We start from the raw sequence: 13,955 nt of genomic DNA on the forward strand, positions 1-13,955 counted from the left end.
TAGATTACTGGATAAAATAGACTATCTTAAATGGAGGGAAGAACTAATGGAATATAAGGTAACCACAATGGGGTTGGGGTGGGGGGTTTATTTTGGGTGTTGGGGAGGGCAATTCAAGAAAGGGGGAGGAGGCAGAAGAACAAGATAGATAGGGGAACACTGAGACTGGTTTGCATGGCCTAGTGGGACAGAGGTAAATGGTGATGTACTCAACCTTGAACAACAGGGCTCTGGGATACAGGGATCTAGGTATAGCTTGAAGACGGTAAGTAATACTAAAACCCTTGACTGCTTTATGAATATTAGTTTCCCTTGCCTACTATTGTAAAATAAACACTTGAGTGGGAAAGAAAGGAATGTTGGGAAACATGATTAGAGAAAAGTTGTAAGCCCGCCTTAAGCCTATAACTGATTGGAATATCTAAAAGGGGTTCTACAACTTGCCCAGTGAAATAGGCCTCATGCAAAGCCTTTACAGAGTATAGGACCTTAGGTGGACTCCTGAGTCCCATCCACAATCTTGTGAGGTGAGACATTCCCACTAGAAAGGACAAGCAGACAGGAACAGCTACAGTGACAGAAGATACATCTTTATGATGAACCTGACCTATACTCAGAGCGGTAGTTACTCTACATACCAACAGAGAGGGAGTCTTCAAATCAAGTATCAATGCTATCTGCTCTGTGCACAGGGTAGATAGGGATGGGCAACTTAGACATTGGCTTTCTAAAATGAGGGGCAATAAAGGCACAAAGTGACTGGCTTACAAGGTTTCAAGAGGGAACTTAGTTTAAGAGTGTGGGGGGAAAGAAAGAGTCCCCACTGAATAGCTATCATCTTGTCTAGATGGGTCTGGTCAAAGGAGATGGGGATAAGATTCGTAAGATTCAATAGTGAATAATTGTTATCACGACTAATCGCAACTGTCACAATTATAAAGGTAGAAGTTTGTAACAAAAAAAGAGGAGTGGTTAATCTCACAGTCCAGAAACAGAGGACCTTAGGACCATCAAGGGAGGAACACACAAATAGAATGCGGGACCTTATCCAGAGAAGCAGCAGCACCAGAGATGGAGGCAGAGATGGGAGCATGGAGAGGAGGTGCAGCTGAGGACTCTAGATTCATCAACTAAGAAGAGAAGGACTAAGAACTGGTGGCCAGGAGCAGACTTGCAGAATGTGCCCTTTGGAGGTGTAAATTATTATATATGCCTGAGTGGGTTTTTTTATTTGTGTGTTTTTAACAAAAGCTAAAGTGGATAGAGAGAAATACTTTTAACTGATGGTATATGGAGGGGAATATAATCAATGTAATGAAACAAGTTATATGAATTGTTAAATGTGAAACTGATGATGTGCCCTGTAAACTTTCACGCAATCCACAATAAAAACCTTAAATTAAAAAAAAAAAAAAGAAGGCTATGTGGCTTAAGGATAATTTATTAGCCAAACTGATTTTCAAGAATAAAGCATTCGGACAAATTGCTGTCAACATACAACAACTAAGGAATAGTAATGCCATGGGTCCTTCCTGCAAATTTACTGGTAAGGTATTTTAGGAAATCAGAATAACTGAAAAGGCATTGATGTATATTAGATTAAGTAAATTTTCAATTACAAGACAAAGAAAACAATAAGGACCATAAGGAAAAAAGTGTATAGTATGCAATGGATATATGAGTATATTCTGACAATGGAGATACAATTCAACTATCAAAAAATAGGGGGATAACAAGGAAAACACTTTTTTAAGTGACTTTGTAAAACAGCAAGTTTGACTGTATATCTCTAATCCAATATGCCCAAAGGGTAAAGTTAACTGTTTTCACAAAACAAAACTGTTTGTGATCATATTGATGATAGAACTATTAACACTTTTTTCCTGAGACTGCTAAGTACAATGATTAATTAGACAATATTCTAATCCTATCATCCCCCAATTTTTGGAATGAGAAGAAAAGAGATGTGGATGTAAGAAAAGATTCATAGAATTTGAATCAAAGTTTCACTATGAATTCATGATATATTTTAGCACAACAAAGCAAAACAAAGTAATAGCTTCAATGGATCAAAAGCCTTTCCTATAACTTTTTGCTGTCAAGTTGATTTCAACTCATATCAACCTTATGGAACACAGTAGAACTGTTCCATAGGGTTTCCAAGGCTGTAATCTTTACAGAAGCAGACTGCCACATCTTTTTCCCACAAAGGGGCTGGTGGATTCGAACTGCTACTTTTTAAGTTAGTAGCCAAACGCATAACCACTGAGCTAGCAGTGCTCCATCACAAGTCTTCAAATGTGTCAAATTCATGAGTTCTTAATGATATTTTAAACAATATCAAAGCTAGTTACCGTTGAAGGATATGATTAAACCAGTACATTATTTTGATTAAATTATTTTATTTGTTAATAAAAGTAAATAGTCACGCATTTGTCTTGTCTTTCCTATGAACTGTTATTAGGTGCCATTTAGTCTATTCCAACTCATGACAACCCTATGCACGCAGAACAGAACTGCTCCATAGGGTTTTCAATGTTGTGACACCTTCAGGAAGCAGATCACCAGGGCTGTCTTCTGAGGCACCTTTGGATGAGTTAGAACTGCTAACCTTTTGGCTAACAGCTGAGTACTTAATTGCTTGCGCCTGCATAGTATAATCTAATAGTATATTAAAAAAAAGTTTCTTTTTATAGTATTCCAGTTAATACATAAAGAATAAATGATAAAATTAGAGTATTATCTTTTTGCAACCTTAATATAAATAAGGATATTGATCACAAATCCATTTCTAATACCATAAAAAGAAAAAATCACATACGAGAGGGCTTCAAAAACTCTTATGGAAAAATTTCACTATCTTTCTATTTCATTTACCCACAGACGTTTTAAAACCCCATTGCATTATGTGTTTCAGATAGAAGAATGCAAGAACACAATAATTCAGGCAGTCTTGTCCCCATTAAAAATTGAGTTAGAATCTGATGAAGCAATCTCTTGATCTAACTAATAATTAATAAGCAATACAGAAAAAATGTTAATATTACAGGACAATGATATAATTTCTTCAGCAAAAAAAAAGTGACAGAGAGAAAAAAGAGAGTCGAAAGAAAATTAAAAGAGATTGTTAAAAAGCTGTCTATTATTACAATTGGGCCTTATCTGGATTCTGAGTGAAATAAATCAAGTGTATGAAAAAAGACATTTATGAGACAATTAAATCTGAATACTGGTTATTGTATTTGATGATGTTAAAGAATTACCGCTAGTGATTATGAGATGAAAGTATTTTGGTTAAACTAAAAACTAGGGATCTTTATTTTTTAGAAACATACTGAAGTATTTATGGATGAAATGAAAGGATGCCTACCTGCCTACCTGGTATTTGTTTCAAAATAATAATAAAAGTGAAAAGAGTGAGTGTGGGTTTAACTAAAACAAGTTTGGCCATAAATGTTGAGGCTGGGTGATGGACACATGGGGCTCATCATATTATTCTGTCTGCTTACTTGTGTACATGTATATCTATATCTTCATATATATATTGTTGTTGTTAAATACTGTTGAATCGGTTCTGGCTCATAGCGACCCTGTATAGGCTTTAAGTCTTTGTGTGAGCAAAAAGCCTCATCTTTCTCTCACGGAGCAGTTAGCAGGCTCAAACTATGGACCTTGTGGTTTACAGTTCAGTGCTTATCATGTGGAGCACCACAATCCCCCATTTAATAATAAGGAGTTTTTAAAAATCACTAAAAAAAAAAAAAAAAAGACATAGAAATTTGAGTTATACTGTCAAACACTTGTATTCTCTTCTTCAGATCATTCTTGTTTCTATATTTAGTCAAGGATCACAGCTAGATTTAAATTAAGGGGGTAAGTTTTGATCCAAAGCTGATGGCCTAACATTTTTCTAAATTTTTTTCCTGTCAGTAGTAGACATGGTCAAAAGTGGAAGGAATGCTTATAAGGTTTCCACTATAGCATGATTCAAATTCTGTCGGCAGAATATAGCAATAAACTAACTCTTTGAGTTCAAGAGGATTCTTTTCTATTATGTCTCTGATAGTTCTCTTTAAGCATATATTTTTAAGTTTCACTAGCAGTCCTGGTGTGGGTTAATACACTGGACTGCAAAGTCAGTTTGAACCACAAAGTCGGTGGTTCAAACTTACCAGTTGCTCCTCGGTAACCCTACACAGGGTTGCTTTGGGTCAGAACCGACTCAACAACTCTTAGCAACAAGAAAATATGTCAAAATGAGTCCTGGTACAATCCTAGGATAAGCAATGGACTGCAAGATCTTTGAACTGCAAGGCCAGTGTTTCAAATCCACCAGCCGTTCCTCAGAAACCCTATACAGGGTTGCTATGTGTCGGAACTGACTTAACAGGAGTCCTGGTGTGGCACCGTGGGTTAATGCGCTGGACTGCAAGGTTGGTTTGAACTGCAAGATTAGCAGTTCAAGCTCACCAGCTGCTCCTCGGCCACCCTATACAGGGTTGCATTTAACAACAACAATATGTCTAAAATATAAGAAAAACTGGTGAGGAGGTCATTCATCATCAGCTAACAGGCCTTAATCAGTGAAAAATGGTAACTTTATTTGACTCAAGAGATTTAATAAGATTACTCTGAAAAAGGAAAAACAGGTAAAAATCTGAATTTTTAAGAAAACCATGTAACTAGGAAATTTGATTTATTAAAAGGCACTCTAATCATTCTTACACTTCCAGATGTGACACTACCACTTACCTGGATGAACTATTTCAAGCATACTCAGTTGTAATTCTCGGGAAAGTCTCATGGCTCTCTGCCTCTGAAGTTGCAATTGTAATTTGTGGTCCTCTTCTTCCTTCTGCCTATTTAACTTCAGCAATATCTTTGTTCGTTTCATTCTGTGATGGAAATATTGTCTTAAATATAGTTTTCTAAAATCATATGGCCGTTCAAAAAATACACATATATGAAAAAGTACTTAACTTCACTATTAATCAATTCAACTCAGACAGCAAAACTCTTTTCAGAAAGATAATTTCAATTGTTGTTAGGATATGATGAAATAACTTTTCATGTACTGCCACTATACAATATTTCTGAAGAAATTTTTGGATATACGTACCAAAATCCTAAGAAAAATATATTTATGTGTCAAAAGTCTTTAAAATATTGTCCAATTAATTTAATTTCTAATAGTTTTCTTAAAGAGATGATCAGGTATGCATATAATATTACAACAGTGACAAAGGCAAACTGTATGTTCCACAACAGGGAAATGTATAAATAAATACTGGTACATTTTACTGGGTGGCATCTTATACACTATGAAAAAACATATACTGTTAAATGTCATCGGTTGGTTCCAACCCATAGTGACTCAGTATGGGTTTCTAAAGAGTAGCTGGTGAGTTTGAATGGCTGACCTTGTAATTAGCAGTCCAGTGTTATAATATAGTGCCACACAAGGATTCTCTCTCTCTCCATATATATATATATGTTATCGTTGTTGTTGTATGCCATTGAGTTGGTTCTGACTTATAACCACCCTGTATAGGGTTTCCAAGGAGCAGCTGGTGAATTTGAACCACCAACCTTGCAGTTCAAGTCAACCTTGATGTCAAGTGCTTATCCTATGGCACCACACCAGGACTCCATATACACATATATAGATATAAATTTTACGTATATGTTGTTGTTTGCAGTCGAGTTGGTTCTGACTCCTAGTGACCCTTTTATAGGGTTTCCAAGAGTGGTTGGTGGGTTTGAACTGTCCACCTTGTGTTTATTAGTCCAGTGCTTATCCTACACCACCACACAATAGGCAGAAATTTTCAACACCAAAACACAATCCAATGAAAAAAAAACTTGGTAAAGGACATGGATAGATACTTCACTGAAAAAGACATTCAGTGGGTAGCATAGGGGAAAGAAAAATGTTTTAGGTGTTTGTCTTATGGATACTGGTTTCCCCTGCCCTACTGTAAAACAGATATTTATGTGTGTTAGAAATTAATACTAGGAATTATGATTACAGAAAGCTTGTAAGCCTGTCTCCAGCCTATAACTGACTGGATTTACTACAAAGAAAATTAGAATTTGCAGAGGGAAAGTCTTTGTATAAGGCCTTAGATGGAATCCTGAGCCCCACCTAGAACCTTCTGAGTTGTTGGGACATTCCCTTTTGAAAAGACATGCAGATTAACCCCAAACAGCTGGGAGAATGGAAGAGTTCTTACTGAAAGAAAGACCTGCAGAAAAAAAGTGGATTGTTTGGCTGTTTGCGTTGGAGGCATTAAAATGAGAAAAGTCAGACCATTAGGGAAAACCCTCTTCTAGGATTGAAACTCAAAAGTGAACCAGGGAGCAGTCTAATATGCTCACTGGTGACCCTCTGGGTGGGGGTGGGGGAACTGCAGCAATGGAGATATAGACTGAGTTTGGCCATGTTCCACTGACACCTGTTAACCTCAAGATGAGAGAGACATGAGGAAGGCCTTGTTAGTTATAAGTTTAGGGAGATGTTGAAGTCTTTTTTTTTTTTTAATGTTTATTGTGAATTGAGTTATTGTTTACATGGAAGAACACTGATTTTTTACTCAACCAATTGTATTCTGTTTTAATGTAACAATTATAATCCTCTCCATGCATCATGGGTTAACAGTATTTGCCTCCATTTCTTTTTTTTTTAATGTACACAAAAACATACAGGGATATATAATCATTTAAACAACCAAAGGGCATATTTTACAAGCCAGACAGCACACAGCTTTTTTCTTTCTACGAGTCTAGAGTCCTCAGCTGCTCTATCTTTCCATGCCATCACTTCTGCCTCCACCTCTGGTGTCACTTCTTCTCTAGTTAGGATCTTACACTCCTTTCATGCTCTTCTATCTTGATAGTCCTAGGGTCCTCCGTTCCTGGGATGTAAGATTAAGTACTCCCACTTTTTGTTATCATGACTGATTGTGGAGCTGTGACAATTGCAATTAGTCATGATAACAATTACTTACTATTGAATCAAATGAATCCTATCCCCATCTCCACTCACCAGACTTATCTAGACAAGATGAAAACTATTCAGTGGGAATTCCATCTTCCCCTGCATGCTCTGAAACAAAACTCCCTCTTGAAAACTTGTAAGCCAGTCACTTTATGCCTTTATAGCCCTTCACCCCCCATTTCAGGTAGCCAAAGTGTAAGTTGTCTGTCCCTATCAAATCTGTGTACTGAGAGGATAGGCATGGTCCTTGATATGAAGATGTCTTCCCTCTAGGTTGGTATTTTGAGCCACTACATCCATACATATAGGTCAAGTTAATCAAATTGTACATATTACCCTTGCTTCCTGTATCAAACTTCTTTATCTTTCTCTAGTAGAAAGGTCTTATCATTAAGTCATCCAAACTAGGTCGAATGGATAATATCTGCATGTTTGGGCATTCTTGCATGCCTTCCCCCATTTCATATCAGCTGGAAACTTCACTCTTAGCTCTAGCCCACCATGGCTAGTCAGTGTCCATGGGCTCAAGAGTTCCTAAGTCTCTCCAAACTGTGGACCAACCAGCCCTTCCTCTTCTCTCTCTCATCTCAAGTTCGACAGGAGTCTATGGAACATGGTTGAACTTAGCCCATGTATTCATTACTGCCTTCCCCCATCTTCCACTCACAAGTAGACCAACATGGTCACCAGTGAGCTTACATGCCAATTTGTGTATTCCCTTTGAGTTTCAGTCAAAGGGGATTTGTCCTGAAGGGACTTGATTGTTCCCAAGTGAACAGCTTTCTTGTTCTTGTAATAGCCAAACAGTCTGCCGTTTTTGTTTTTGTTTAGATGTGTGAACTCTTGAGTACATAGGCACTGACCTAGCCACTGGTGACTAGAGCTGAGAGTGAAGTATCAAGTTGGTCTAAAGTGGGTGGAGGTGCATGTGAGCTCCCAAACTTGCAGCTAGTACCTATTTGACCAGCTAGTACCTAGCTGACCAGAACTCAATGAAGATAAAGATGCTTGATACTGTGAGCAAGCATAAATGGCTACAATTTGATGACCGAGACCTTTGGTTATGGATGCAGTTGCTCAATATTCCAAGCAGAATAAAAGGATTCATCTTATCAAGGAACTCGCTTATTTTCTCAGTGCACTGGGTTAACAGGGATGGGCAATCTAGACATTGGCTATCAAAAAAAGGGATAAAAGCATGACTCTTGGTGTGGTGCTGTAGGATAATACACTGGATCGCAAGGTCAGTTTGAACTGCAATGTCAGCAATTCAAACCCACCACTATAGGTCAGAACTGACTCAACAGCATTTAACAATAAAAACAACAAAAATAAAGGCAAGAAGTGGTCTAGTGCATTATCCTGCAGCACTATACAACCAAAAATTTGTGAATGTAGTAGATATGTATATTATATTGGTATGGGAGGACATGTGGGAGTACATGTGTGTACATATATAGTGTAAACCAGGAACTAAATCCACTCCTGGGAGTCACCTATAGCCCAAATAATAGATTGGCCTACATCATGAATAAAAAAAGCCAGTGTGGTATGTGCTCCTTGGAAAAATAATCTTATACAAAGCGTAGTGGTTATGAATTGGGCTGCAAGCCGCAAGGTCAGCAGTTCGAAACTCCCAGCTGTTTCGCGGGAGAAAGATGAGGCTTTCTGGTCCTGTAAAGATTTACAGCCTCGGAAACACTGTACAAGGTCGCTATGAGTCGAAACCGACTCGACGGCACATAACAACAACATACAAACAAAACCAAATAGGTAGCATTTGCCCAAGAGCAAAGATGAGAAGGGAACAAGGAGCAGGGAAACTAGAGGGATGGAAATGGGGAAGGCAAGGTGGAAATGGGAAGAATGTTGGCATATTTCCTGTTGGCATACCAGTGTCATGGTACAATTTATGTATAAAATGTTGAATGAAATTAATTTGCTGTGTAAACTTTCACCTAAAACACAATAAAATGTTTAAAACAGAGATTCTATGATCACTCAAGTATTAAAAGATTACTCATCCAACTGGTTCTTTTATAAGAAATTATACACATTTGACCATCTTGCATCTTGACTCACTTTTGAAAAGGAATTTACTGATGAGATACCATATATATGTTCAAAACAATTTGCATAAATACATTCCATGATTTACAATCTGAATTTTACTATTAAAGAGGTAGTTGACCAAACTATCTGCTGCTAACATATCATGGATTATTTTAGAATTTCTCTGTCCAAGAGAAAAAAGTATGAACTTGAGGGTGCTATGTGAGTTAATGGGCAGAGCAGAGAAGGGCATTTTTCATAAACTAAATCAACACTTTCTGAGTGATTGTTGCATGCTTTGTTCTGTGACTCAAGCAAAGAGAAGGTACAGCTCAGATCTTTAAGAGCTCAGTTTCAGTTTAGGGCTAAACAAGTATAATTAAAATATCTAAACATTAGCACCATGATAGAACTAAATGAAAAAACAAAAACCCTAAAACAAAAATACAAAACCCATTACTGTCTAGTAGATTTCAACTCATAGCAACCCTATAAGACAAAGCAGAACTGCTCTTTAGGGTTTGTTGTTGTTAAGTGTCGCTGAGTCAGTTCTGACTCAAAGTGACCCTGTGTAGAATTTCCGAGGAGCAGTTGGTGAGTTTGAACCACTGACTGAGCAGTTCAAATCAACCTTGTGGCCCAGTGTTTATCCTACAGCACCTTACCAGGGCTCCCCTTAGGGTTTATGGCATTATCAATATGTATTGGGAGGAGGCTCATCATTCTTGGAGTGGCTAGTGGGTCTGAACTGCTGATCTAGTGGTTAGCAGTCCACTGCTTATGTTAGCACCACCAAAACACCTTGAGGGTAGACAGTCCCTCCCAAAAGAAGCACAGTACTAGTGATGGCAGATTTATTATGAGATAATGACATGATCAGAAAAATACAGAAATAACCTTTGCACAAAACCAGTCTACAGAGGAAGCAAAATAATTTACATAACTGTAGCAGCTAATAAAAGAGGAGAGGAACTGAAGCCTGGAACAAACTTGAAATTAAAAAAATTAAAGGGAATCCCCAAATTACAACTATACTTCAGGGTTTCCTATAGCCTGTTGTTCAAAAATACTGGCGAGGAAACATATTCATACAATGTGAAATAATTTGGTTTCACAACTTACCTGTTTGAATGGTTTTGTTAGATAAAGAAAGCAGTGGTATGTCTACTTTAAAACAGAAACATTAACTAGAATTCATAATATACTTCTAACTGGATATGATCTGTAATCCTGAGATTCTTTTAAATACAGATTTTAATATTGAAAAAGAAATTGATCTGGTAAAATTGGCAAGGATTGTGGGACCAAACATTGTAATCTGAATCCATGGTATCTTTCAATGTAAGAAGAAAGACAAGTGAGGATGACAGCACATAGAATCAATTAAGAGTAACTTTTCTACCTGAATTCACTGCAGGAGGCATGACGAACATCTTAGACGCTTTCGATAAATAAATACTGTTGTTGTTAAGTGCTGTCGAGTTGGTTCTGATCCATAGCAACCCTGTATAGGGTTTCCAAGGAGGAGCTGGTGGGTTTGAACTGCTGACCTTGTGGTTCAAACTGACCTTGCAATCCAGCACATTATATCCTGCCCATACCAGGACTCCTGAATAAATATTATGAGCCTCAAAATATTTAATATTTCCCAAATTTATTTGACCTTAAAAAGTGATTAAATAAAAAAGAAATTCCCATGAAAGTGCAGTGGCTCCATAAGATAAGCACAGGACTACAAACCACAAAGTCAGTGGTTTAAGCCCACCAGCCCCTCTGTGGGAGAATGATGAGGCTTTCTGCTCCCACAGATTTAACCCTGCACAGGGTCACTATGAGTCAGTGGCACTTAACAACAACAACAACAAATTTACTTGACCAGAAAACTGCTCTTTAACTTTCTAAAAGAGAAATAGCCTTTAGGGCAGGCAATAAACTTTGAGCAATGTTAGAATGAATATACTCGTCTGTCATGAATACTATAATCACTTGTTTAATCCATCTGTTTCTCTGACTAAATTTATGAATATTTAAGGACAGAACATGCATTTTTTTTTTCCTCTTACCATTTTCTAAATAGCAGATAACATGCTAAAAAACTTTACATAGTCTCATTATTTCTCTCAAATTTATATTATCGTAATCTTGTAAGGTGGAGTCCTGGTGTAGTGCGGTAGGATAAGCACTGGACTGCCAACCACATGTCAGTGGTTCAAACTCACCAGCCAATCCTTGGAAACCCTATACAGGGTCGCAGTGAATCCGAACTGATTTGATGGCATTTAACAACCATAACAACAAACTTGAAAGGTAAGTGGACTGTTTTATAGATCGGGCATTTTACGCTGAGAAAGGCAGGACAACTCTCTAAGGCTTCTTAGCCAACATATTGCTGAGCTAGGCAACAAACTCAGGTCATTTAACGTCATCCAATATGCAGCACAGCACCTAGTATATATTAGATACTTGATAGACATTTAACAAATTAATGCTTCTTTTGCCAATAACACTCAAACCCAATAACAGTCATAACCTATATTCAAGTCTTCTCTGAAGAATTTGTTCATCAATGACCAAGGTGACCACTAAAAGAGACAAAGTTAAATCAGAGTAACTACAAGGTTCTGCCTTAAATAAATACTCCATTACCCTTTGACAATATGCTCTTGTGAGCCCCAGAATTATTTAAAACTAATTTTAGAACTGAGTAATGCAGCTGCAGTTATTAAAAGAATAGTTTCAGTTTTTCTAAAACCAAACCAAATTAAGCCATGGACTTCTGTAATATGCAAGTTTCACTTTAATGAGCTAAGGTTTAGATTTAAGTTAGGCTACATGTGAAAATCACCTGTAAGATGGTTCTTTAAATGACTTACAAGCTTAATCAAATTTTTTTTCATGTGTGTTCATTCCAATGCCTCTAAGAACCTGGATAGGTTACTAATAATTAATCTGGGCCAAGTCTTCAGTATGTCATTTTTAGTCAACTTGAAAAGTTTTCATTCAGTTGCATCTAATAAGATGCCCCCAGTCACTCACAAATCATCATTCGTCTCACCAAAATATTTTACCTGAAATTTCTTTGCAAAGTAGTTACAGCAGATGGAAGCTTCTTTATTCTCTTTCTAGTCTGGAAACCCTTCCAATAAGCTTGAATCACACAAGCTGCTTTATGCAGTTTCTGAAATAAAATACCAGTAAGAATTTAGAGACATCCCAAGAAAGCATTAAAAAAAAAATTACCTCTTAAAACATCAGGCCTGCTCAAGTATTAATCTCTACAACTAGCAAGGCAAGCAGGAGCCAACGTTTATTTCATGGTCCCAGGACAGAGAGGGTTATCTAATATTTAAGAATATTAAACCTGATCCACCAAAGGAAATATGCTAGTCTCCAGTTGGCCATATACAAAACATATTCAAAATATAGCCTGGTTAGTTTCAAATTCTACTCAATCTCACTTTCATTCATGTTTCAAAGGTTTTATAGTTCAGTTCTTTTACTGCTTTAACCTCTTTAATTGACTTCTTGTACCTGGTTTCATTGATTCAAGGATTCAAAGGTCCTGGTGAATACCTTGTACATGCCAAAAAAAAAAAAAAAATGTATCTGGCATTGAAAGGTCAATATATAAAAATATACCCTTATTTCTAAAACTAAGGCTTCTCTGGATATTATGGAGCATAAGTAAATGGAAATGAGGGATAAAAGAAAAAATTCACGAGGAAATTACTGTTCTTTTAATACTTTACTAAGGATAAGGACTATCTAATGCAAAAACTGCCAGGCGCGGACCAAACATTTTTTCCCCTACCTCTCTGTAACAGAATCCTGACTTATGGCTATATAAATTCCTGTGTGAAATAAAGTTCACATTTCCCAGCGTCCTTTGTAACTAGTTATAGTCATATTCCTGAGCTGTGGATAATAAAAGGTAAGAAGTGTCAAATTTGAGAGAAGATGCCTTAAGAGGGAAAGTATGTAAGGTCTATCCTTTTGACACCATCCCTGTCCTACATCCTTCTGTTACCAGGCTGGAATGAAAACAGGATAGTTGGCGCTCTAGCAGCCATCTTGGTTAATGAGCTGATTTTGAGGACAGAACCTTCATGTTAGAAGGGCAGAAGAGAAAAACAGAAGTCTGGCTTCTGATGATATGAGAAGGCTTCAAAATGTTGTGGAAAAATGGAATTGAATGATAGTTTAATTCTTCTCTGAACTTTTTAAAGTCCCACTGAATACTGGAGTTTTGTAAAGCCTTAATTTTTTATCTGTTTTTAATTGAAGGGCGAAATTAACTTTTATCTTTTTTCAGCACTTTTTTTGGTATTTTTTATTTGCACCTGAATATAATTCCTAGTTGATATACTCTCCACAAAACTGAGGAGAACGTTACTGTCCTAGCTAAACCATGACTGTTGTTGTTAAGTGCAGTTGAGTTGATTTCGACTCATGATGACATTGTATAGGGTTTCCAAGGAGCAGCTGGTGGGTTTGAAATGCCGACCTTGTACTTTGCAGTCCAGTGATGATCCCACAGCACCATACCAACAGGAGTTCAAAACCATGATTACCAGTAGGAAAAATATCTAGATATATTTCCAAATTCCTAGAGTATCATACTTAACACTCAAGATAGTTATCATTCATCCTTATTGATAAAGTACTAGTTTTAGAAAATATTAGGTGTAGGTTTATTTTATAATATTTTATCACTTAAAATTATCTATTATAACAATATTTATCTTAATTTCCATAAGGAGTACATATCAGATCTCCTCGAAATTTAAAGTGACAGTTTCAACATAAAACTAAATGGCCACCACTCGTCTGTCTGTCATGATGTGGTGGCTTGAGATGCTGTGAGTCTGAGGGCTATGCCACTGGTATTTTAAATAACCAGCAAGGT

The 13,955-nt window shown here is 37.0% G+C and overlaps 1 protein-coding gene across 2 annotated transcripts in view; it reads right to left on the bottom strand.

The window, feature by feature from the left end:
- IQCB1 (IQ motif containing B1) overlaps window positions 1-13,955 on the bottom strand; it is a 138,050-nt gene that overhangs the window by 46,361 nt on the left and 77,734 nt on the right. The window contains exons 8-9 of one of the 2 annotated variants that reach the window (XM_006869346.1): window positions 12,118-12,227; window positions 4,753-4,895 (exon numbers count right to left, since the gene is read on the bottom strand). In XM_006869346.1, coding sequence (XP_006869408.1) covers window positions 4,753-4,895; window positions 12,118-12,227 — 253 coding nt within the window. The remainder of the gene's footprint in view (window positions 1-4,752; window positions 4,896-12,117; window positions 12,228-13,955) is intronic. The other variant, XM_006869347.1, reaches the window with a different exon arrangement.

The sequence above is a fragment of the Chrysochloris asiatica genome, unplaced genomic scaffold, assembly GCF_000296735.1.
Source record: "Chrysochloris asiatica unplaced genomic scaffold, ChrAsi1.0 scaffold00130, whole genome shotgun sequence".
Classification (NCBI taxonomy): domain Eukaryota; kingdom Metazoa; phylum Chordata; class Mammalia; order Afrosoricida; family Chrysochloridae; genus Chrysochloris; species Chrysochloris asiatica.